Source organism: Sitophilus oryzae, unplaced genomic scaffold (genome assembly GCF_002938485.1).
Source record: "Sitophilus oryzae breed Bouriz unplaced genomic scaffold, Soryzae_2.0 scaffold_466_pilon_pilon, whole genome shotgun sequence".
In the NCBI taxonomy this organism is placed as follows: Eukaryota; Metazoa; Arthropoda; class Insecta; order Coleoptera; family Curculionidae; genus Sitophilus; species Sitophilus oryzae.
Window position 1 is genome coordinate 1,885,470 of NW_022147047.1, and position 27,074 is coordinate 1,912,543.

The following is a 27,074-nucleotide window of genomic DNA, read 5'->3' on the forward strand; positions in this document are numbered from 1 at the left end:
TAAAGTAATTAAAATAAAAGAGTGTTTGAAAGGTTGTCTAACTTGGCCATAATGTTGCATAGTTCAGTTAGGGCTCCAAAGCGTCGCCACCTGCTACCTGTCACGTGTCATTACAAGAATGACAAGTGACATGACAGCAAATTATTTGTATTTTGCAATTGTTTACAATTTTGTTTTGAATTTTGGAATTTTGTTATTATTTTGTGTAGCATAAACTTTGTTTGTTTGTGTTGTGTTTGTGCGTACGAAATTATGGACGAAGTTTTATTTCCCGAGGAACCAGAGACCTTATATTTCTCTATGATTTGAACTTTATATTTTGTGCTGTGTTTTGCCATCATCATGTAATATTTTGTTCAGCCGATGATGTGATTTGAACACGATCCAGGAAAGGGTATCATGCAAAGCAAGTTCGATATGTAAAGACATTGCCCATCTCTGAACTCTGTGAACGTAAAACGAACTGACTATAAATTTGCGCCTTCATTTAATAGTGTTGAACATTTGCTACCTCAACTGAACTTCAACTGCTGACTGCTGAGTTTATAAATTCAACTTAAAGGTGAATTAATTTTTGATGTCTTATTTAAATCTTTATCTGTTATAATAGCATAGATTGCAAACCCTGCGATCTTATATGCTTTGTTAGTGGCGTTGTTAAATACGTTTTATAATACTATAGGTAAATCGAAGGGTAAACCGCTGGTGTATTTTGGTGGTGTACAAGATTTGCATTATTGGTATTAGTACTAAATTATTTGGCATTACTTTGGCATTAGTGTACAGAAATTCATCAGGAGTTTACCCCTCGAAGTTAATTCAGCATATATGTTTTATATTATCAAATTTAATTTAGCATTTAACTGTAAGCATTTGAAAAGTGTACAATAGTTTATACTTTTCAAATATTCCGTTTTTAAAAATAAACTTTCATTATATTTTTGCAGTTTTAATTTCGTAATATTTTTAAAAATACACAAAATTTTATATTCACATTTAAACAGCCCGCCTTTTTTGTGGTAGGCAATGCAGATACCTATTTTACCGATAAGGTCTGTCATATTTCGTTTAGTTCAGTTAGGGCTCAAGGGTGCGCTACAATCGATCCTCGTTAAACGTGTTGCCTACTTTTGACTATGGAAATGACAACTCTTTTATTTTATATTTCTCTATGGTAGCGATTTACAGCAATTTTAGCACTGATTTTGAGTCTTCATCAACACACTTATAAAATAGTGTTTATTGTTTCGTAATGTCACTGTCATTGAAAAGTCATACTATTATTGTTTATTGGCGTTTACTCTAGTAGAGATGGTTGTAAGTTCTGAAGTATCGACTATTGCTGCTTTTATTGATCATGGCAGAGATCAACTTTTGGACTTAAAACTATATCTGCTGGAGTAACTGCCCGACAGACAATAATAATATGATTTTTCAAAGACAGTGACTTTTACATAAATCATGAACACTATTTTATAGGTCTGTTGACTGGAACCAAAAGCAAGGGCATGGTTTTTATGTAAAAAATAGGAAAAAATGTTAGTGTCTTCTTCAAATATTCGTAATTCACATTAGCCGCTCGGATTAGGTCGGGTACAGCGACGGACGGTTGCTAAAGTACGTATTAGACTAGTCTAGTAAAATATATGAATAGAAAAAAAATAAGACATATTTTTATTTTTTGGATTTATTACCTCTCCTAATCTCATATTTTTTTAATTCTGTGTCTGGAAGAAATTGTTTGATAGTTACTAATAATTTTACTGGACAGTCTATATTTTGCGAAGTTCTATTGCGGCTCGCTTCCCTATTTTTCTTTTGTTTGCCATCAAAATGGCAGTGATAAAATCTCCTAAATGCTTATTAGACGTAGTCTCAGAGCCAATCTTAATTTGTTTTTGAAACTCTTTCAAAAATTTCTCTTCTAACATTTACCAAGGCAGTTATCCATTGTATAATAGAATAAAAATAAACTAAAATTTACCCGCTAAGCAATTTTAAGCTTCCATGCCGATAATAGAATAATTGGAGCCTTAATAAAGGGTAAGTTAAGTTTTAAGACTTATCGCAAGTACCGTATGATCGAAAAAAAAACAGAACGATATATAGAACGAAACGTATACGTATATAGAACGAAAATACGAGATATATTTATATAAATACACTTTATAAACTTTTAAGGCAGCAGTAGTTATAATATAGGAAATTCAAATAATTCATTTTCTGACAGTTGGAAATAAATTGTCTGACTGTTTGACACTTAATGCCAAAGGAAGCTAGATAAAATCAAGAAAAATATACGTTTTCAAACTAAATCTTAAATAACTTAAAAACGATTTATTTTAGGTATAGGAATATGTCTAGTTAAAACGTAACGAAATGGAAAACCTTTTCACTAGTGAAATAAAAAAAGTGGATTGCCATTTGGAAAAAAAATTATGATAATTTTTTAATCGCTCAATTTCATGACAGCTACCGCCATTATTATATGACATATGAACAATTTAATTTTTGAAATAGATAGCCACATGTCTTTTCTTTATGTCACAGGGGCTGTGATAATCACTAAATTAAACTTTTTTGACAGGTAGTTTTTTTCGTCCAAAAATTTTAAATATTTTTTTCTTAAACGTGCTTCCAGGGAAATACCGCCCCTTCCCCCCCCCCCTTGATCCGCCTCTGGTGATACTTAAAGCTTACAGATGTTTATATATAATAGGAAACCTTGTGGTCGAACATTGTTCTTTTTAGAACCTTTTTTAGTGCGAAGTGTATAAGATAAGTGTAAGAAGGATAAGAAACAAAAAGTTATCTCAACCTTATTATAGTATTTTTAACGGAAAAGCGGTAGTAATGGCCCTTTAAGTGCTGTTAAGAAGGTGAGTTTTGTTGATGCAAATAATAAATGTTTATATATTTGTAATTAATTTATTTTGGTTTCCTAAAATATTTTGTTTAAAAGAAAATATTTAAAAGTGGGCAACGCTGTACCGGTCCAGATTCATCACGTGACTAAAAGTTTAATTATTGGTATGGACCAAATATGTGTTATATCTTTTAGAATTATTTTTCGATTTACTAAAAGTATTTAAACGTTACAATAGCAAGTGTAACATTTAAATACTAAAAGTAAATTCGGGAAAATAACAACTAAAAGTATCTAACACATTAAATTATACTAATGTCCTACCCTAGTCCATTTCTAAAGATCATTTGTAAAAAATATTTAATCCCATAGAAAAACAGATTTTACTGAAACCCTCGGTTCGAGGGATTTGCTCAGGTGTTCAGCCTATTGAAAAAGAGATTTTATTTCGGCTTCTAAAAGGATGACAAATTAGTGTTGAATTCTACCTGCTGAGAATAACCTTCTAGGAGTATTTTGAAATGACGGGCAATAAATGGCTTAAAGCACTTAACGAAAAAAATGTTACTGTTGTAAAATCATTTTAGTGTCTTAGTTTTATTCAGGATTCCAGAGTGCATTAATTTTTTATAGCATTCAAAATAGATTTAGTTTTATTAGCATACACCAACCATAAATATACCTTTCTGATATTTATTAAACAGTTAAATGATGGTCAAAATAGTGCGAAAGCGTAGAGCTGCCATCGCAACATTGAAAAATATTTTTAGCAAAATTTACACTTTTCTGTAAATTTAAATTTACACATTATTACTCATTATTACACCTTTTTTTGTAAATTTGTAAATTTAAAATTTTTCTGTAAAATTACACTTTTTTTTGTAAATTTACACTTTTTCTGTAAATTTACACTTTTTCTGTAAATTTATACTTCTACAGAAATTAATCTACAGAAAATGTGTAAATTTAGAATTTACTGAAAAACTGTAAATTTACAGAAAAACTGTAAATTTACAAAACATGTGTAAATTAAAGTAAAAGTGTAAATTTAGAATTTACAGAAAAAATATAAATTTACAGAAAAATTGCAAATTTACAGAAAAACTGTAAATTTACAGAAAATGTGTAATTTTACATAAAAGGTGTACATTTACAAAAAACTGTAAATTTACAAAACATGTATAAATCTACAGTACAAGTTTACAGAAAAAATGTAGATTTACAGAAAAAGTGTAAATTTACAAAACATGTGCAAATTTACAGAAAAAGTGTTAATTTAGAATTTACAGAGAAACTATAAATTTACAGAACTGCAAATTTTTCTAAAAATCTTTTTCAACGTTGGTATAGCAGCTCTACGCTTCCGTAGAGCTTCATTGCTGAGAGCTGACTATTAACTGATTAACGACTACTAGGGACACTCAATGTAAAACTAAAAAATGAAATAATCAAACTGCAAACTTACCATTACGTAATGCCTTTGGATCTCTATTTTTTCGCTGGCCAGCTTTTCGCATTCCAATTTTAGACTGAAACATAAAAAACACGTAAACTAACGTAAAAAATATCCTAAACAGACAAAAAATGGGGGAATAAAAGCAATTATACAGGCAAAGAATCAGTTTTTTTCACCGAATTTAATCGAATCAATTTTTTCGTTCTCGTGTTTGAAATGAATCATTAAAAAAACCTGATTATCAAATTCCGGGTGAAAATATCCCCGTCGAAACGTCCGAACCGTATCAAACGAGAATTAAATTATGGAATAAACCGCATTGTTTCCCTTAAAAACACCAAAAGTTCGCGTTTTCGGTTGTTTTATGAATTTCCGATCCATTGGTTCGCGGCTGGAAAAAAAGTCAGTATTTTTTGCGGCAAAATATTATTTTTTAACCGCAAAAAAGGCGTGTATTTGGAAATTAGCGTTGGAGTTAATTGATTTGAGAATGGGTGTTAAACTGTGAAATTTTGTTGTTTGTCGAATGACAAAAAAAGCGGTTATTTTGGGATATCATTTAGAAAATTGAAACATTTTTACAACTTACCATGTTATTCGTGTAATAATGACGTCATTTTCTCTGATGTCAAAGTAAGAGATAATTTATTTAATAAGTATTTTATTTATAATTTATACAGTTATAAAAAACATAATTTTAATATGCATAAAAATTACTAAGTAATTTAAAATCGTGATGATGTCGATATTTTTATATTTTTTTTGTAAATTTAAAAAGGAAGTGAAATTAAACTAATTGCATCAATTATTACGTTTAAAAAAGTATCTAGTGTGTAAAATTTTATGGCTTCTGGTTAGGATATTTTAGAATTTGAATATATCCCAAAGAGCATTTTTAGACACAAAATGGAAACAAAATCTCTGCTGGGAAACATTGCGAAACAGTTTTGTCACATTTTTGATACATATGTTTCGTAACATAAATCGCTTTTCGTTTCGAAACATTTTACGAAAATATGGTTAGATAGCTAGATAAGCTATAGCAATAAAGATCTTAGTGTCACAAACTTTTCGAAACTTTTAAGAAACAGATATGGCTCACATTTACAAATATTTCGTACCCGTTTTGTGCCTGAAAAGTTTCCATAATTTATTTGATATTCTGTCAAATATGAGAACATAACCTTACTTTATTGTTCTGATTTTGTTCTGCAGTTTTTGCATTTGAGCATTCTTCAAGTTTTTATAGTACTATAATTAAAAAAAGCAGAAGGAAGGATATATGGTGAGTACAAATACAGATATTTCTTATGCGATTTTATAATAATTTATTATACGCCTTACAGAGATGATTTGTTTTAGGAATAAATGTAATAACAGCCACTAACCATACCCAACTGGAGACCGAAGAAAATGTTACCAACAAACGTTTTTTTTTCCACAATGGAATATACAGAGTTGTTCACCACATACGACACGGAGTATTGTAGCTAAATGATTAGATTTTTACAAATTGTAAGTTTTGGGTTCGTTGAAGGACTATTAGAGGTACAATTTAAAAATATTTTTACAAGATACAGAGTGTCCCAAATAAATAAAAAATATCAAAGTTGTATTTTTTTAAATGGAACACCCTATATATTATTACATTTTTAGTTTCTACGGTTATAATAAAGGTAAATTTGATTAAGGTTTATTACACTTAAACCTTACCGTTTTTTAAATATTTTCAATTTTGTGAAATTGCAGTAAAAATTTTAAGGCTTCATTTCTCGAAGGGTATCAAAGTTTTTAATAAAAAATATTTACTGAAGTCTATTTATTGGCCAGTTATTGTGTTGCAATAGTAAAAATAATTCCACCTCATACAGGGTGTCTAAAAATTTATTTTAAATTATTTCTAGCTTTAAACGGCAATAACTTGTTTAATTTAAATGGAACGCCCTGTATATTTTAGGAGAATCAGATGCGCAATTTAATTGTCTATCAAATTGTATTATACCATTTTTTACCTATCCCTTCAAGTTTTCGTAGAAAATGCATTTTCTTATTATTTAAACTTCATTTATCAATATACCCATGGAATATTGACATTTTAGATTGTTTTTAAAGAGGCAGATGTACAAAATGTACAAGCTAGTAATATTATCGTTTTTAGCAAAATGATAATATTACTAGCCCATTTGTATGCAAAAAGAAAACTATTTAAATAATTTTAAAAGGGTATACCATTAATTAAATATACCAATATTATTTCCGCCCAAATACTAATTAATTACATGCTTAATAATTATGTTCGTTAATAAATTATTCTAAATAAATTTGGATTTGAATCAGAAATCAATATAATAATAAGTTATGAAAATGAATGTCTCTCAATAAGCATTTGTCAAAAAATTAAATATCATTTTTAAGGTGTTACTTTTTACCACACTGTCTAATACACATACAAAATTCAGTTTTTTAGTATTTGGAGCAATAATTATTAATCAACGCAAACAGTCAATTAATGTAGTTTGAATACTGAAATTATATTAATTGGTCCTCTTTAATAAATATTTAAACAGTTTTTTAATTTTTTAATGAAATAAACAAACTGTATCGACAATATTAGTATCTGTACTCTAATTATAACTACTACAAATTTGGTACATCTTTAAAAATAATCTAAAATGTTAGTATTCCATGGGTATATTGATAAATGAGTTCTAAATTACAAGAAAATGCATTTTCTACGGAAAGTTGAAGAGATAGTTAAAAAATGGTATAATACAATTTGATAGACAATTAAATTGCGCATCTGATTCTCATACACAATATACAGGATGTTCCATTTAAATTAAACAAGTTATTCCCGTTTAAAGCTAGTAATTATTTAAAATAAAATTTTAGACACTCTGTATAAGTTGTATATTTTTATTATTCAGCACACAATAACTGATCAATAAATAAGCTTCAGTAAATATTTAAGATTAAAATCTTTGATACCCTTGGAGAAATGAAGCCTTAAAATTTTGACTGCAATTTCACAAAATTGAAAATATTTCAAAAACGGTAAGGTTTAAGTGTAATAAACCTTTATCAAATTTACTTTTATTTTAATCGTAGAAACTAAAAATGTAATAATATACAGGGTGTTCCATTTAAAAAAATACAACTTTGTTATTTTTTATTTATTTGGGACACTCTGTATCTTGTAAAAATATTTTTAAATTGTAGCCCTAATAGTCCTTCAACGAACCCAGAACTTAGAATTTGTAAAAATCTAATCGTTTAGCTACAATACTCCGTGTCGTATGTGGTGAACAACCCTGTACGTTTTTATGTTTTAATTGTGTTATAATAAGTAAATAAAAAAAAAATGTTTTAATTAATTTGGCCAGAAGTTTTGATTGGCGTTAACAGGTGAGTAGTTCGAAATTTCTACACAGGTAGCACTAAATCGAAACATTTTGGAAACAAGGTTTCCTCACAAGGTTTCCATTCATTGTCGATTCATTTTGGACACAAATATGATATAATGTAGATTATTTGTGTCCCACTCCATGTCAATTTTATAAAATAATGAATTAAAATTCCGCTATGTTGGCTAGTGATAGCGCTTTTAAATAAAAATATATGTTTTTATCGCCTGTTGAGCTTTTAAAATCATAAGAACGCGTTCTGTCTACATTAATTTATATATTTTTATTTTCAGAACCATAATAAAGAAATAAAAATTTAAATTCTATTTGAAACAAAAATATTTTGTAGCAACAAATAATGATATATAGAAGGGACATTTTAAAAATATGAAAGTACGTTATTAAATTAAACGATGAATTTGCTTGTATCTGAAATAAGTCATATCTTTGGTCTCTTCATTCATCCTGCTATCCTCATACACGTCTCAAATAAAAAGAATCGGTCTTTGTCTGGGGCTGGCAATGGCGGCGTAAAACGAGCGAAACGTCGTCAATTTACGTCCAGCCGTCTCCATTTGAATGGTCAGTGTTGTGTCGGCGATGTTACGGTAGTTGCGGACGTGATATCCTGGTGCTTGGTTCCATGTCGGAACCCGCCGATGCGTGTACGCGTTCCTCGGCTTCTTGTCTCCGTCTTGTCACCGAAGCACGACGACCAGAAATCAGAATAACCGCAAAGAAAAGAGAGAAAGGAAATCGGGAATGAAATGAGAGAAACAGACGAGTGGGGGATACGTCAGTGGAAATTTAAGAGAATGGAAGAAGGAATTAAAGGTAGCTAATGTGACACATTAAAGATTGTAAAAAGTGAGTAGTGTCAATGTTATACAGGGTGGTTCGAATTGTATTCCGGAAACTTCGACAGCATATTCCGCAGATAAAAATTCGTAAAAAAGTTCGTATAAATGTATGTCCTGTCCTAACATGTTTAGTTTCTGAGATACAGTTTCACAAGTTTCATTTTTATTTCGATTTTTTTCAAGTAATTTCTGAAATAACATCAATACAGTAAAATCTTCCTTAACGGACGTCTCTATGTCTCTAGACGAATATTCCTCTTAAACGGACAATTTCATTTGCACCGTCAGAAGTCCATAAGTGACAGTATACTATAAATATTTGTTAAACGGACGCTCTACAATGCGGACGCGGACAAAAGATTTTTGGACCTTCAAAGAGAAAAATTCCCCATAGGCGGACACGACGTTCTGATGAGCGGACAAAATATGCCGTTTATCGCGAGGAAGTCCAGCAGTAAAGGGAAATAGGTAAATCCCCTAAGTAAGTCCTCGTGCTTTTGCTGCTTTCGCTGTCTGTCATTCAGTATTAAATAATATGTTTGCGATTGTGCCGCAACCACGGAAATAAAATGTCAAAGAAATGTTTAAAGGACTCCGGCGCCAATATTAACTACGAGACATTCGTAAACATGGACGAAGAAGTTTGCACAGAAGACCCTGATGTAAATTTTACAATTCCTAATTTAAGCGAAGAAGAAGACGAATCAGAAGAAGAATTAGCGGAACCTTTGGAAAAGTCTGATACTTTAAAAATTGTTCATAATTTTTTCGGCGAAAAAATGATAATTTCAGTCTAATAACTATTTAGTCAACATGTTTAATTTATGTCAATGATGATAGATATAGATAATTTCAATTCCAAATATCTCGAGAACCATTATTCCTAGCGACTTTTACCTTTAAGGGATCTTTTTTAAAAGGTACGGACGAAAAGTTATTACTCTTCATACCAGATAAAAATATGTAGGTGGTGCCCTCTACAAGTAGGAGTCATATTGACATCAAAATCAAATTTCTCATGTCAAACAACACCCAGACACCAATTTCCATCCAAATATTCACGCTACTTCAGAAATTATTTGGAAAAAATCGAAATAAAAAAAACTTCTACACCCTGTATCTCCGAAACTAAGCCATTTTAGGACATACATTTATACAAACTTTTTTACTTATTTTTATCTGCAGAATATGCTGCCGAAGTTTCCGGAATACAGTTCGGACCACCCTGTATATAAAAATGAGCTCACCTGTGATATTGCGCTTGTAAAAAATTGAATTCTTCCTTAATCCTATCGCAAGACTCCCCAACGGTAAACTTGAACGGCTGTCCAGGTTGTGGCGGACCCTAGAAGCAAAGAAAAACACAAATTAGTCCAACAAATACATCGGTGTTATTAAAAATATTAACTTCCTTTATTTTCTTTTTTTTTAAATAATATTACCGATTTTTACAGTATAGAATCTGTCTTTTTTTAATTTTTGGTGAAAATACATCGAGTACCCTATCGGTGATCAGTGGACCATAAAGACACGCGAATCATACTTCAGTATATCAGTACGGAAACCGCTCGCTATAGTAATGGTTAAATTGCTGGTTTGAGAGGGTATATGGGTGACTTGAGGTATTGCGTGCGTAAACATAGTAGTTTGGACAGGTAGTACCTAAGTATTACCACCATCTACCGTTTTAGCGGATTCGTTTTCAAACCAGTTAAAGTCTGATTGTTCATCTTCAATGTACTCGGTAAAATGGTAATAACAAAAATGGTAACGCCTGGGTAGGTCGTCACAAAAGGATAAATCTATCAAATAAAAAAGCTATTTTTTGTAAAATATCTCCTCTATTTAAAAGTAAGACCAATATTCGGATTTCACGGGGTTTTTAACAAGACACAGTCTCATCAATGAACACCTCCGTAGATTGAAGCTTAAGAAAAAACGGCAAGTGCACATTCTGTGGGGATAATGGAGAAACACCAGAAAACTTCATCTCTGAGTGTGCCGAGACGACACCTATTCATGCCATAAACTTTGGTACAACTGATCTCAGAATTGGAGCACTAACCTCGGTAATACCGCCTCAGATACTAGCTTTTGTCAAAGCCCTGAGACTGTATGATGAGTTATAACTCAAAAAGAGAGAGAATAGATCTGTAAGGTCGCGGTGATCAACCCTCCTCCCATACATCCTACATTTTTTAGACCAAGCAAAAATCTTTAATGAACAATGCATTTTTTTCAAATAAGTTCGTAATAATAAAAAGGTTTTCTATGTATTTATGTTCCTACTATACATTAGGGTGTTTCAAAATAAAAATAAAAACATTTTTTTTCTTATGGTGTTGAAAAGTTGACAGTACATTCAAAAACAAAAATGTTGGCGCCTAGTAGAACCCTTAATATTAATATTAAGGTTTGCCTCAATTTATTTGTTGTTTTTAGGGTTCCGTACCCAAAGGGTAAAAACGGGAACCCTATTACTAAGACTTCGCTGTCCGTCCGTCTGTCACAAAGGTCTATCTTATTTCATTTAAATAACAGGGATTTTTTTTTATTTTTGAATTTTAATAATTTCGGAATTGTTGTTTCCACAACATCCTGGCGAGAAGATTTATAGAAAATTTCACGCTCTACAAAAAACCTCTGAAGGCCAAAGTTCCTCAGATCAATCGTCCCAAAGATATCAGCGATCATAAATAACACCAATCGAAAATTTCAAATATTTTCCAATAAAACTTCAAAAAAAAATATCATACTCGATATTCATATAATTTTTACTGTAAAATCACTTCAGTTCTGGTGACCTATGACTGTAATCAATTTTTTTTGTTATTTTTTTGTTAATATATAAATATAAAGGTTAAAAATATCAAATAAATCAGTTTTGACTATCTTTTATAACAATTTTTTTTTATATTTTATAGAATTTATAAATTTATCTAAAAAGAAAATTCAAAATTCCTTATTACACTAACTAACCAAACCCCACCATTGTATTTTATTTAAAATAATAGAAAAATCGTAAAGTAGTAGTTTTATTGGAAAATATTTGAAATTTTCGATTGGTGATATTTTTGATGGCTGATATCTTTGAGGCGATTGATCTGAGGAACTTTGGCCTCTAGACGTTTTTTGTAGAGCGTGAAATTTCCTATAAATCTTTTCGCGAGGATGTTGCGGAAACAAAAATTCCGAAATAATTAAAATTCAAAAATAAAAAAAAAATCCGTGTTATTTAAATCGAAAAACAACAAATTGAGGCAAACCTTAATATTAATATTAAGGGTTCTACTAGGCGACAAAATTTTTGTTTACCAATGTACTTTCAACTTTTCAACATCATAAGATTTCTTTTTATTTGTTTTCAAACACCCTACTATACAAATTATTTGGTATAACCCTCATAATAACCAAATCTAATTTGTTCACAGAAATCTAAACATCATAAAATATAAGTTATTAAATTTGGGTAAACGACCTCAGGGTCAACGGTAAACGCGCGAGACGCTGAAATAATAAATACATTTTGGATTCAGAATGTTGTTAAATTGACACAGGATATTACGTCAATCGAAAATTTGTTCAATCTGCTTGAGCCGAGCGGTAGAATACATTCGCTAGTTCAAATATTAGTTTTGGACCTTTTAAATGTTTACCCGTAACGACATTGATATTTTCTCCTTCGGCTCGATATCGAAACAACTATTTGTTTACTGTTCCTCGTTTTGTTTGTTTATTGTAAATTCGAGTTTATTTCGACCGATATTTCCGTACGTACGACTTATTTCCAGTTTGATGTAAATAAACAGTTGGTCTGGTCTGGGTTTCTTCAGGTCTGATGCTTACTTTCATTTTTTCTTCTCTAAGTATCAATCTCTAGGATCATTAGCCATGGACAGTGCATTTTTATTTTCCTCATAAGGCTCAGGAGCAATCAAGCATTACAGGGATCCCTGTACACTGCGTTGCACAACTAGTCCCTGGACATTAACAGTCACAGGTCAAAATTCAAATTGACTATTTTACATGGTAGCATTTTCATTTTCCAAATGCTACTTTGTTTTATTATAGACGGTTTTTTTATTATTGTATCGATATTCTTTTTACATTTCTACAACACTTAAATTTCGGAACGCTCTCTATCGAAAGTATTGGATCGTACCCTGGTGTATCGACAAGACGGGAAACGTCAAAATCGTCACCTCGGATTTGGCCGTTGCCGAGGTCACCGTGCCATTTTTTGAGGATTAAATTTATTTGGCTGGTATTTTTCACAATATGGGAAAAATATTGTGATTTTATTATCCTATAGATGGTTGAAGGTCCCATATAGATTTTGATTGCTTAGATTTTAAAGGATCTATAGTCTTTGTAAGATTTTCTTTGATATTCCTTTCGTTAGAAAAAATCTTCACATGCCTTTCTTTTAGATTCCAGTTTTTTTGATGAGAAGTGTCCAGCCCTTGTTTGAGAAGAAATGTTGAATTATTGATTGTGTGCCTTCACAATCAGGTAAATTAATACCGTCGTAAATTTTTCAAGGGTTTTTAAATGTAAGGTTAACTTCTACCGTGCATTTCTTTTTAGGTTTTTCTCAACGTTTTTCTTTGGATTTTTCTTCAAATATTTCTAGACGTTTTTCTACAGTGTTTCTACACTTGTGTCTAGAAGTTTTTCGCCAAGTTTTTCTATAAGTTTTTCTTCGAGTTTTTCAATCACCGAGTTAATCAGTAGCAGCCTGTTAGGTTAGATTTCAGCCCTGCACCCCTCTGAGGAGAATTGGATGGTTGAAAGATCCTTTTTTTAGTATAATTTGGTATACAAGGCCAGTATATTTTTTTATAGTAATCTAAAATTTTATTAATTTGATTTTGTGTGTTAAGAAATTAACTATTCTTAACATTTTACATTTAACTGGTTAAGTACTTGCCTTCAGCATTACTTTAACCCTTAATTTATAAAATTTAACGTTCTGTTACATTTTATATTTTTTTTAACACTTTAAGTATTTTTTTTAAGTATTTGCCTTCAGCATTGCTTAAATTTTACTTGTATTTGATTATTAAAATAACCATGTTATATTGATTGATTATTCGGATTTAACATCTATTTATGTTAACCTTTTATATCATTAGGATCTTTGACCTGTAAGGGCAATCTTGGGTACAGATTTTAAATTTTTTCCCTTGACTATATATATAAACAAAAACGTTCATGAATCTTCGAAATAAGTCAAATAAAACTTAAATATTTATTATTCGAATATAACCAAGACCGTCTCTAAACGACCCCGGTTGAAATAAGTGGCGCCCTTTGGTATGCAGTGTAAGGCGGGTATTATATTTTTAGCCAAGTGCAGAAGCAAAAGCTTGTTCCCACCGCCTCCGATATAAGAGTAGCCGTTCGCAATATTTTGACTTAAATTTTCAATAAAAGGAAAGTTTTTGTCACAACATGACACAATGAGTATACCAACATAAATATTTTAAGTTGGGTGATAAAACATAAAAACAGAAAACAGATACAAAAAGGGAGAAAAAAATCAAAAGCAAACAATACTAATGACAAGAAAAATAGGTAAGAATATATTATAGTAACACCACAGTCAGATATATGAGTCTTCCATGCATTATTCTTTATTGGGTGAAGCTTCGAAGGTTTATTTGTCCACTTATCGAAATTCCAGTTCCAAGGGTGTGAAACCACCCCTCAAATATTACAATATTTTTTATTTAAATAACGGTCAAGTTTCCGAAAAAACACTTAAACACGTATATTTTATTTTGTTTTTTACATATTTTAAGATTTTTTAAAAATGTATACAGGGTGTTTCGAAACATCTGGTCATTGATTAATCACGATCCTGCTTAAAGCGCTTGATGTAAAAAGCTGATTTTTGGAAAACGGATTGACTTTAGGGTGTAGAGATTCGATAAGAAGGGATTTTTCAAAACTCGAATTCTAAGGGGGTGAAACCACCCCTCAAATATTAGAATATTTTTTATTTAAGAACCGGTGAGTTTTCCGAAAAAACGCTTAAATACGGATATTTTATTTTGTGTTTTTACATATTTTAAGATTTTTTAAAAATTTATACAGGGTGTTGTAACGTTTTTAGTTCGTTACATGTCTTGTATATGATATATGATGTCTGGCGTATCATCACCGGATTCCGTATCGCTCAGGCCTGACAATTTACTTGACGCGCCTGGCGTGATGTTTACGTTCTCTAGTCGGCAACCCTGTTATTGTTTCACTGCTTCTGTGGAGGGCTGTCAAGATCGTTTCAAGCCGCCTCTCCGCGCTTAACTTCACTTTGGGTTTGGCCGTCGGCCATCTCAATAGTCCCAGCTTAGAGAAATTGCAATTAATTTAAATCTTGCTGTATAATTTGAATCAGCTGTTATTTCGAAGCTACAGGTAAAGATGAGATATTATCTTTATTAGATTCGTTATTATTATTGAATATTTTTAGGGCAGAGTTTTGGATTGGCCCACCTTAATTCGTATTTGTATTTTTGCTGGCACATTGGTGTTCTTTTGCTTTTGTCCTCCAGAATGTTACATGGAAGAAAGGACAGTTTCTTTGTTTATTATTGAGCCCTCGGAAGTAATTCGAGGTAGGTTTATTTTGCTTATTAGACCTTGTTTGGTTTTAAACAAGAGTTTCGTATTTTTAGGGTCTAAGGTTATGGTCCAAGTTACGGACATTATCGTATGGTTGATTGTCCAAGTTACGTACATTATCTTATGGTTGAATGTCCAAGGTATGGACAGTATCCAAGGTACGGGCATTATCCAAGGGCCTAGTAGTGTTCTAAGGTACGGGTAGTGTTCCCATGTATAGTTTTCCTATGGACAGGTGTCCGATGGACGAGTGTCCACTGTACGGATAGTTTATCCTATGTACAGAGTGCCCCAGCGTGGATGTGGCGTAGGCCCCATGCTGTTGTGTTTCACATGTATTAGTGCATGGTGTCCTCATCCTGACCCCTTTTGTTGCATTGGCCGAGAGACAGTACAGAGATACGAGTCCCACCTCACGCTGTTACTGTTTGAAGCAGGATTGCCTCAAGAACAATCAGCTAAGTTGAGATTTAAGTTCTGGTTTTTATGTGCATTTTCAGTCTTCAAACAGTAAAGTACATCTTAAATAATATTGTATAGACTTTACGTTTGGTGGTTAAATTGTTTATGTCAGATTAGTACTTAAAATATAATTTAGATCTTAGTTTCTTTGCGAATATTACGTTTTGTAATAGTATTACTTTCTATATATATTATTATTGTGTCATTTTCACAGATGAATAACCGAACCGATTCTAGAATCTACCCTTGCAACATCTTAGATTTAATATCGTATAAAATTTAACAAATTAATTAAAGTAATGCTACCTTTTTTATATTTTCTATAGCTCTATCTACAGGGTGTTTCAAAACAAATGCGAAAAACTTCAGGGGGTGATTCCTTGTTCAAAATAAAGGGTAGTTTGCTTCATAAACGTTGGGTTAAAAGTCAACTATTAGGGAGATATCGCGGTACAAAGATGGCGGAAAAATAATGTTCTTATTTTTTATCTTGAAAACGAAAAGAGATAGACTAATGAAATTTTATGGAAGCATTACTGTTATGAAAACACACTTTCTGGTAATTTTTTCACTTTTTTAAAATGAGTGGAAGGGGTTGAAATAAACTACCCCTATCATTCTTGTTAACGAAATTTAAAGAAAAATCTTATCAAACATATGCAAATGCTTTAATTTGGATAGTTTAGTTTGTTTAGAAACTTTTTTACCTCTTGTGTTTTTTTGATAAAACTCACCGATTGGAAATTAAAAAATAAAATGTAAAGCATTACATGTCAGGACAAAAAACATTTTTAGATAAAGAATCTAGTGATAATAACGATAATAATAATCATCTAGATAATAACGTATTGCAGTAAAGTAATGTCAAATAAAATAATATTAGGAACATCCTAAAAAGTAACAGCGGCCGACTAGATTTTTCCTAAAAAATTACAGCAGCCCATTAGATTCTTTATCAGAAAATGTTTTTGTCCTGACATGTAATGCTTTACATTTATTATTTTAATTTTAAATCGGTGAGTTTTATCAAAAAATACAAGAGATAAAAAAGTTTCTAAACAAACCAATCTATGCAAATTAATTTTTGCATGTATTTGATTTTTCTTTAAATTTCGTTAACAAGAATGATGAGGGTAGTTTATTTCAACCCTTTCCACTCATTTTAAAAAAAGTGAAAAAAATTACCAGAAAGTGTGTTATCATAACAGTAATGCTCTTTTCCATAAAATTTTATTATTCTATCTCTTTTCGTTTTCAAGATAAAAAATAAAAACATTATTTTTCCGCCATCTTTGTACCGCAATATCTCCCTAATGGTTGACTTTTGACCCAACGTTTATGAAGCAAACTACCCTTTATTTTGAACAAGGAATCACCCCCTGAAGTTTTTCGCATTTGTTTTGAAACACCCTGTATATTGTATTTTCCATAGTCTTTCATTGAACGTATTTAATATTATGTGTTACATAACTTTCTTCGACATAATTATAACCACTATAATGATTAGAAGTTTACAATGTAATTTACCATCAAAGAACATCATGAATAAATATAGTCATTAGTGTTAAGTAATATACAACTGCGTTTTCTTTCTCTGTACATGCCTGGCGCCCATTATCTATATTTTTTTGTTTATTGTTATTAATTAGTTTTCTTTCCAATGAAATACCTTATCCACGATTGCCCTCCGATGAAAAGCTGCCGTTCGCAGTGGTAGTGGTTTAAAAAACGCTATAGTGTTTCATAAAATATGACCATTGAGTAATTACGATTCTGCTTAAACTGCTAGACGTTTAAAGCTGATTTCTGGCAAACGGATTGACTGTGGGGTGTAGAGGTAGAGGTTCGATAAGGAGGGGTTTCTCGAATCTCAAATTCCAAGAGGCTGAAAACGCCTCTCAAATATTACAATATTTGTTATTTAAAAAACGGTTAGTCTTTCGGGAAAACGCTTGGACACGTATAATTTATTTTGTTTTTTTACATATTTTGAAATTTTTTAAAAAATCATACAGGGTGTTCCAAAAAAGTTGGGTAATTGATTAACCACGATTCTGCTTAAACTGCTTGACGTAAAAAGCTTATTTTTGGCAAACGGATTTTTTGAAAGTCAAATTCCAACGAGATGAAACTACCCCTCAAATATTACCAAGTTATATAATAATATCGCCATATTGTTTTTTTCTCATGCTGACATAAATGTGAGAATATTTTATCCAGTTTGTATGTTAATGGAAATTCTTGCTTTGCTTTATCATCACCATTACAAATGATTAATTCGACGCGAACGAAGTCGCGGGTACACGCTAGTATTTAATAAATAGTCTGTGATGTGGAATTTCGTTCGAAAATGTTCTGTTATTAAAAGTTATACACAATTTTGTTTTGACAGTTTAATGTGGACCCGGCTTTAGATTTGTTACTTATTCTGAAAATTTCAGGTGTTTTACCGGTTTTTTTCATTTTTTTTCAAACAGGAACTACGTACATACACGGTTAAAGAGGAATTTCTTTCTCTAAACAGCGCGCTAAAGTTGAAACAGATGGCAGGCACAGATTAACGTCAACAGCCGTTCGAATAATGTGTTATATAATAATGCGTCTTGAGGATAATGTTCTAGTGTGTACCGACAATACTATAAAAGGAAAAATACACTTAACGTGTTTTGTTTCGCCAATTAACATATTGCAAGTGTCGGTTTCACAGCCTGAGAATTACCAGAGAGGAAGAGAAAAAAACATAAATACTTAAATAGCGGCCATATGTTTCTCAGAAGATCCCTATACTTAAAACCAAAGAAATATGCAGTCTTTAAATGAAATAATCGTATAAAATCTATTAAAAGATAAACTAACAGTATTCATTGATGCGTTTTGAGCCAAAATAATCAACCAAAATGTAAACAATAGTATATTACATACCGAGGAGGGAGGAAGTGTTTCATTACTGTCGAGAGATTAAAACTAAATCTCGAGAGAATAATGAAAACTTTCCTCCGAGGTTTGTATACTATTTTATTTACAACCACATAATTAATTAAAAAATAGGGACAGTATTTTATTTTGAAAAAAAAATGCGAAAATTTGTCGTTTCCTGTTTTGGCATTTCCATATCTATAGTTACCGGTACCAGTGGTTGTTATGGCGCAAACCTTCAACAGCAAAACAAACAACTAAGTGACAGTTTTGAATTTCTTGTACGCTTTTTCGAATTTATATAACATAGAAAGCCAGAACGTTGTCGGAAAGTTCTGATAATGAAGACTACTTTAATATTGGTACTACACCAATATTAAAGTAGTCTTTTTAGACAGAGTACTTTAATATTGGTACTAACATCAGTTAGAATACTGGATTCAGCTTCAAAGGAATTTTCCCTCGAACAAGGAGTCAGACAGGGGTGTATATTGTCTCCTCAACTATTTAACATATACGGAGAATACATAATGAGAAGGTCGCTAGAAACATGGGAAGGAGGCATTTCAATAAATGGCCAAAAAATAAATAATCTACGCTTTGCAGATGATACAGCACTACTCGCTAACAGTCAAGAAGAGTTAATCAATTTAGTAAATAGGGTAGAAAACGAGAGCAATCGGCTCGGTCTGGAACTAAATACGCAAAAAAACAAAATTATGATAGTTGATAGGCAACATAACAACCATCCAAATATAAGTCATATCGACCGCTTTGAAGTCGTTAAGTCATACGTATACCTGGGATCACTATTGACAAATACAGGCACATCGGAAGAAGAGGTGAAGCGTAGGTGCAACATGGCAAAGGTAGCTGTTGGGAGACTGACCAAGATCTGGAAAGACCGCCAGATTTCAAGAGCCACCAAAAACCGGCAAGTCAACTGTTTGGTACTCCCGACAGTACCCCCCCTGACGCTTGACGAGATACGAGAATTGAAATAGTCATTGACTATGAAAGGATTTTTTTAATTAATATCCGACATATAAGAACACTTTGTATGCTTTTAATTATGTTGATGTATCGTTTATAATATGTTCGACCTAATTAAAAGCACACAAAGTGTTCTTATTGGCCAGGACGATTAGTGGGTTAACTCTAATCAATATCCATAAAGATATTGAAATAAAGGTTGATGCTGTTATTGATAGGTTTTCCAAACAGCGTACTAGAAAACTTGATTTTGTTTTGTAGTTTTATTTATAGTTTATAGTTTTTATAGTTTTTTTTGATAGTTTAGAGTTTTTATTTATAGTTTATAGAAAATTAACTAATAAACGTCGTTGTGTCATTTTTGTTTATGTTATTTACAAATCTATATTTTAATTTTTGTGTTATGTTTTTATATCTTTTTGAAGACAAAAAAATCGCCGTCGTTTTAATTCGACAAAAAAATTCCGACGGTGATTTTTTTTGCGACTTAATCATAGTACCCCCCCATAGCATACACCTATCTACGCCCCTGACGTATGGCTGCGAATCGTGGACTCTCAGGCAGGCGGAACGTAAGAAGATCGATGCTACCTAGATGTATTGTTATAGACGTATGCTCCGTATCCCATGGACTGAACGCCGTACAAACGTTTCCATTATAAATGAACTTAATATTATTAACAGACTTTCCTGTAAAATCCGACTAAAACAACTAAAATATTTTGGACATATAATGAGGAAAAGTCCGGACAATATGGAAAGACTCATAATTCAAGGCAAGGTGGAGGGACGTAGACCACGTGGCCGCTCTCCAACTCGATGGATAGACCAGATCACGACTAGCTGTAGCAAGCCAATGCACGATGTCATCGAGATGACAAAAGACAGAGGCGCATGGAGAAAAATCATCCATGATGTTACGCTGACCACTACACTCCCTAATGGGGGTCAGGACTGAAGACAGAGACACCAGAACTTACAGAAGCTGCAAAAAGAGCAGAATCCAGTTTACTTCCAGAGAAAAGTAGAGGGCGATATGAAATAGCATTGAAAGTATACGAAAAATGATGTCACGAAAGAAATGCTAAGAATATTGCTTCGGAGACAGTCTTGATGGCATATTTTAGCGACATGGCAAGGCAGAAAAAGCCTCTTTGGGCTACGTACAGCATGATACGGACAATGCTAGAATTAAGAGTAAAGACTGACATATCAAACTATCACAAACTCGTCGCTTTTTTAAAACGCCAGAATGTAGGTTTTAAGCCAAAGAAGTCTAGCATTTTTACCTTCAACAAATAAATGTATTAAAATCTTATTAACAAGTATTATTGTTAATCTTCTTGTTTATTTTTGTTGATGTTAGATAGTATCTAATAAAGATATTACAAGAATATTTTGCTTAATTAAATGAGACGAGAAATAAGAAAAACCAAGTGAGGGAAATGGGTGAGGGAAATGGAAAAGGGAAGAAATGTAGATAATTTGACACTTTCAAATTTTTTAAAAGTCAGTAATGTCAGTATTACATATATGTGGTTGTAAATAAAAACCATTATTTGTTTATAGGTTGTTCTTCTAGGTCTCTTAATTTCTCGTGAGTACCATGCTGTAATTTTTGTGGTCCATCTGCTGTGCGTCCTTCGCATGCCAGGTGTCTGTGAATGACATTTATTACCTGGCTCTTTTGTCTTATCCACTCTATTATTTTACGGTCTTTTTTGGTATTGCCAGCATAATTTCGTTCCATTGAGAGTTGTGCGACCTGCAGTTTCCTTATAATGTCCGTTTTGAGTGACCAAGTTTCGCATGCATATGTCATAACTGGTAGTACACATTGGTCGAATGTTTTCTTCTTTAGATAAAGTGGCATTCTGGATTTGAATATAATTGAGTTTTTTTCCATAAGTACTCCATTACTTAATTACTGTGCTTACTTAATTCTTCGGTTGATTTCTAGTAGTAGAGATCCCGAGCTGTGTATTAGTTCTGTTGTCCTAAATATATATATTCTCCTACTATTTCGAGTGTTATGTTATTATACCTTTATCAACTTTTATATTATACAGGGTGGCCCATTGAAAATGTTCCGCAAGGCATAACGGCCAGAGTAATTTTTTTTTTCAGAAAATTCAAAAACACGTCAATTTTGTTTGTGAGGGGGACAACTTTTGCCCCAAAAATGATTGTAAAATCTTCAACCCTCTAAGCGGGGGTATCATACCCCAACTTATTTCAAATGGGAAGGGGGGTCGAGTGGCGCCGAAAATAAAAGAGCTTTCTATTTTCTATATTTTCCCGCTTTGCTTTTGCAAATCGGTGGAGTCATTGAGAAAATATGAAGGATTGAAATTTGAAAAGTTTATTTAAACATTTATCAGAGTAAATGATAAGGATAAATTCCTTCGACCAATTTGCTGTTTTTTCTTATTCTTCACTTGCCACAAGGTTTAACGATCAGGTGCGGTAGTTGCTAGATAGCTGTTCTGTGACTTGTGCGTTGAAGTTCTTCTCAATATCGTTAAACTTCTTAACAATTATGGTGTACTCACTTGCAGAAAAAGTGGAAATAATCGAACTTTATTTTAATAATAATGAATGTATCGGGTTGTGCACATATTCAATGTACGCTATCCTGACAAACACCTTTATGGCAAAATTGTTCGCGAGTTAGTAGCAAAATTTCGCGAAACTGGTTCCGTTATGAAGAAAAAGAGGCAGAGCCTGTAGTAAATGAAGCTATGGAGGTATTCGTATTGGGCCAAGTTGCCATGGATAGTACGCTGAGTACAAGAATATTAGCCAATGAGACCGGCTTGAATCGTACAAGTGTCCAAAAGATATTAAAAATCATAGGTTCCACCCGTACAAAATTCAGTTGGTACAAGAACTCAACGAAGACGATTTTGATCGTCGCTTGCAATTTTGTGAAACGAGTGGCGAATGATAATAATTTCCTATTTAATGTGTATTATATGATGTAGCCGACACAAATATCTTAGTTTCTCTAATTATGTTTGCGCATACAACAATTTTATTATGTTGAACTGCTTTTTAACTTTATTGTTGCTGCTTCTAATTTTAGTTCACAGACTAAGTAGATTGATTTTTCTTGGCGGTTTCCAGAGGTCTGTTGAAATTGTTCCTTCTCTCTGATAACTATACAGGGTGACTCTTAAATAATTGTAAATATTTTTTGGGGTAGTAGGTATTCGGTAATTTCAACTCCAGAAACACGATTATAAGTTTTTTTTCGCGAAAAAAATTTGGATTTTTTTGACAATTTTATAAAAAAAACATAATTTCTTGATAACATGGAAACATTGGTAGTAGATTAAATTTACAAGAAAAAAAAACAACGAAAAGATCCAGTAAATGTCCGCATTTTTCAAAAAAAAAACAAAAAGAAATATTTTTTTTTGGAAATTTTCTATAACTCGGTTATTTTGGATTCATTTGAAAAACGATAAAAGAAATACATTTTCTTTTACCGAGATCTACCCAGCTCTGAAAATATTTGCACTTATTTAAGACTTACCCTGTATGTTTGAGATATGAACTATTCCTGTATATATTTACTACACACAAAACCTAGAGTCTAAAAAGCGTCTCCAATAAGAAGAAAGCAAACCTTGTTTATTACCTATTTTATGTCGGTATTAGTACCGGGTACGGCTTTCTAAAGGAACATAACGCATAGGTACTACAACATTACGACGTACACATCTAAATATATGGAGAAACGGGGCAGGATCCGAGCCGTATTAGCATACAATAGTACCGCGAACATACTTGGCATGTCTGTTTTTCTGTGTGTACATCAGCCATGATTGTTTTACTTGTAGATAGTTATTTACAAATAGGTCAATGAGTGGCAGCATAATGCGAATGTAAAAAAGTCCTAGTCAATAAAAAGAACTATATTTACATTAATTATAGATAATTATTCGTTATTATAGTGCTATCAATATTAATATTGGTTTAGATTATTTACAGGGTGGAAAAAAATCAAGATTTAAAAAAAATGATGTTTTGGATTTTAATAAAAATCTCCAGTTAAAGTCCTATCAGTCCTATCCTATAAGAAAATTGCAGATCGCACAACGCTCAATGGAATGAAATATGCTGGGAATAACCAAAAAAGACCATAAATAAATAGAGTAGATGTGACAAAAGATCCAGGTAATAGATGTCATCCACAGAATCAAATCCCTCAAGTGGCAATGGACAGGACACCTGGCAAGAAGAACGGAGATTAATTTTTAACGGTCAAAAAGCAAAAACAAAAAGAAAATTGATCATTTTAATAATTCGCGTTGCCACCTCTAGCCCTTGTGCAAGCTTCTATCTGCACTGGCATGCTTCTTATTAAATTATCAACGTTGTCTTGGGGTATGTTTTCCCAATCTGCTAATGCTGCATCAATAAGGCTTCTCCTAATAATCCTGGACTGTTTCGACGAGCTCTAACCCTTCTTTTGAGCTGGTCCTACAAGCATTTGATAGGGTTTGGATCTGGTGAACATGCAGGCCAGTCCAAAATCTTCAGATGTAATCGGATTTTTGAGATTTCGAAACACAACTTTGTTAGGTTCAGCAACCACAATTTTTCTCTAATTTAATCACCTTTGCATCTCTTTGGATTTACAATACCTTGTAGTAAGCATTCTTATATGGTACACCATGTATAACGAATAAAATTAACTTAATGGCCCCAATTTTTTGTTCTGATAAATTTCATTAGTTTCTCACCACAAAACTTTATCTCGCATACTTGTTTCTGTACACACGTACATGTAAAACATAATAGTCAGAGAAAGAAAAACAGAAATAATGTCACAATTGTGGTACAAAGCCCAGCCGGACGCACTGCAACGGTTTGCGGTTTTTCAGTTTCGGTTTGTCTGGCCTTTTAACTATACAAATATCGCGGTTTTCTCCCGTTCTGTGTATTGTTCGCGTATTTTTAAATAACGATCAATTTCCACCAGCTCCGCACTGACGGTTTCGAATTGATTAAATTCGGTTAACCGCTGTTTAAAGCGTACTCGAAACCGCAAATCTAATTTTGAAGCACTTATTGTTCATGTTTATCGTCATATTTATTATTAATAATGCAATTTAATGGCTGCACTTGGTCGTTTGCATATTATTTATCTAGTTATACCACTAATATACAGGATGGTCCGAATTTTATTAAGTAAAAAAGTTGTTGAAATTTAGGTATGTCCTAAAATGATTTTTATTTCGATTTTTTCCAAACAATTTCTGAAGTAACGTCAATATTTGGATGAAAATTGGTGTTTGGGAGTTTTTTGACATGAGAAATTTGATTTTCATGTCAATATGACTCCTATTTGTAGGAGACGCCACCTACATGTGTTTTAACTGTTTTGAAGAGTAATAACTTTTCGTCCGTATCTGTATAAAACTGCTGAGTGAAAAAATATATATTTCCGTGACTTTTTACGTAGAAAAAATCGTTACAAGCAACCGTTTTCAAGATATTTAGAATGGAAATAGTCAATACATGTCATTATAGACAAAAAATAAACACGTTGAGTAGATACAGGGTGGCCCATCGAAAACGTTCCGCAAGGCATAACGGCCAGGCTATATTTTTTTCAAAAAATCCAAAAACACGTCAATTTTGTTTGTGAGGGGGACAACTTTTGACGCAAAAATGATTGCAAAATCTTTAACCCTCTAAGCGGGGGCGTCATCCCCCAACTTTTTCAAATGGGAAGGGGAGTCGAGTGGCACCGCAATGAAAAGGGCTTTCTATTTTCTATATTTTCCCGCTTCGTTTTTAAAAATCGGTCGAGTCATTTTGAAAATATGAAGGATTGAAATTTGAAAAGTACTTTTTGCAAAAAAAACGCATAAATTGAATTAATTAAAAAAAACTTACCTTATTAATGAAGCAAATGCTGAAAATGTTGCCCGTCAACCTCCGTACAGTAATACAAATTATTTTCAAACCGTTCTCGAACATTCTAAAGAACTTGCGGGGTCACTTCGCGACCAACATCAATAATTCTCCATTAATAGTCTTCGCAGGTCTTCTAATGAGGCCGGTTAGGTTACTAGTGCTATACACTTTACTTTTTATGTGTCCCCATAGAAAAAAAGTCTAAAGGAGTCAAGCTGGGTGACCGGGGTGGCCACTCAATTGCATCCCTTCGTCCTATCCACCGACCGGGAAAGTTATTATTTAAATAATTACGCACATTTTGAGAGTGATGTGGAGGTGCACCGTCTTGTTGAAATATTAGTTCGGCTTCAACGTATCCAGGATTGTTCTCTATGATGTCAGTTAGGGCTGGGTCGATGGTATTTTCCAGTAAATCCAAGTACGTATCACCTGTTAGATTTCTAGGAAGAAAAGAAAGGACCCACAATAGAATTTCCAAAAATACCAGCCACGTTCAATTTTGGAGGGTTTTGTGTGTGCACCTCGTGAAAAACCTTGGGGTTGTCCTCAGCCCAGTACCGACAGTTGTGCCGATTAACTACACCGTTCAAAAAGAAAGTACACTCATCCGAAAAATACACATTAAATAGGAAGTTATTATCATTCGCCACTCGTTCACTCATAGTTTCGCAAAATTGCAAGCGACGGTCAAAATCGTCTTCGTTGAGTTCTTGTACCAACTGAATTTTGTACGGGTGGAACTTATTTCCACTTTTTCTGCATGTGAGTACATCATAATTGTTAATAAGTTTAACAATATTGAGAAGATCTTCAACGCAGAAGTCACAGAACAGCTATCTAGCCACTACCGCACCTGATCGTCCAACCTTGTGGCAAGTGAAAAAATGCGTATAAACATCTAGAAATAATAAGAAAAAACAGCAAATTGGACGAAGGAATTTATCCTTATCATTTACTCTGATAAATGTTTAAATAAATAAGCTTTTCAAATTTCAATCCTTCATATTTTCTCAATGACTCGACCGATTTTCAAAAGCGAAGCGGGAAAGTATAGAAAATAGAAAGCCCTTTTCATTGCGGTACCACTTGACCCCCCTTCCCATTTGAAAAAAAAACTGGGGGATGACACCCCAATTTTTGGGACAAAAGTTGTCCCCCTCGCAAACAAAATCGACGTGTTTTTGAATTTTCTGAAAAAAAAAATTACTCTGGCTGTTATGTCTTGCGGAACGTTTTCGATGAGTCACCCTGTATAGTAATTTGACTGAAATAATAAATTTGGGAAATTTTTATTTTTGTTTTAAATAAATCATAAATTTTCTGCAAAAAAATGATGATCAAACAGTTTCTGTTGAACCTTTGACACAAACATATTTCAAATTTATGACTTCAATCAAATAACTATTCGGGAGTCAACATGTTTACTTTATGATGACGGGTACTGATAATTTCGATTCCACATAACTCCAGAACCATTACTCGTAGTGATTTTTACAAAGAGATCTTTCTTATGTAGAAAACGTCGTAAATGTATATTTTTTTACTCAGTAATTTTA

General features: G+C 32.5%; 1 protein-coding gene across 2 annotated transcripts in view; it reads right to left on the reverse strand.

Moving 5' to 3' along the window:
- The window catches only part of LOC115886066 (transducin-like enhancer protein 4), a 352,927-nt gene that overhangs the window by 256,616 nt on the left and 69,237 nt on the right, over nucleotides 1-27,074 (reverse strand). For both annotated transcript variants that reach the window (XM_030905097.1, XM_030905096.1), the window contains exons 2-3: nucleotides 9,834-9,931; nucleotides 4,332-4,395 (exon numbers count right to left, since the gene is read on the reverse strand). In XM_030905097.1, coding sequence (XP_030760957.1) covers nucleotides 4,332-4,395; nucleotides 9,834-9,931 — 162 coding nt within the window. The remainder of the gene's footprint in view (nucleotides 1-4,331; nucleotides 4,396-9,833; nucleotides 9,932-27,074) is intronic.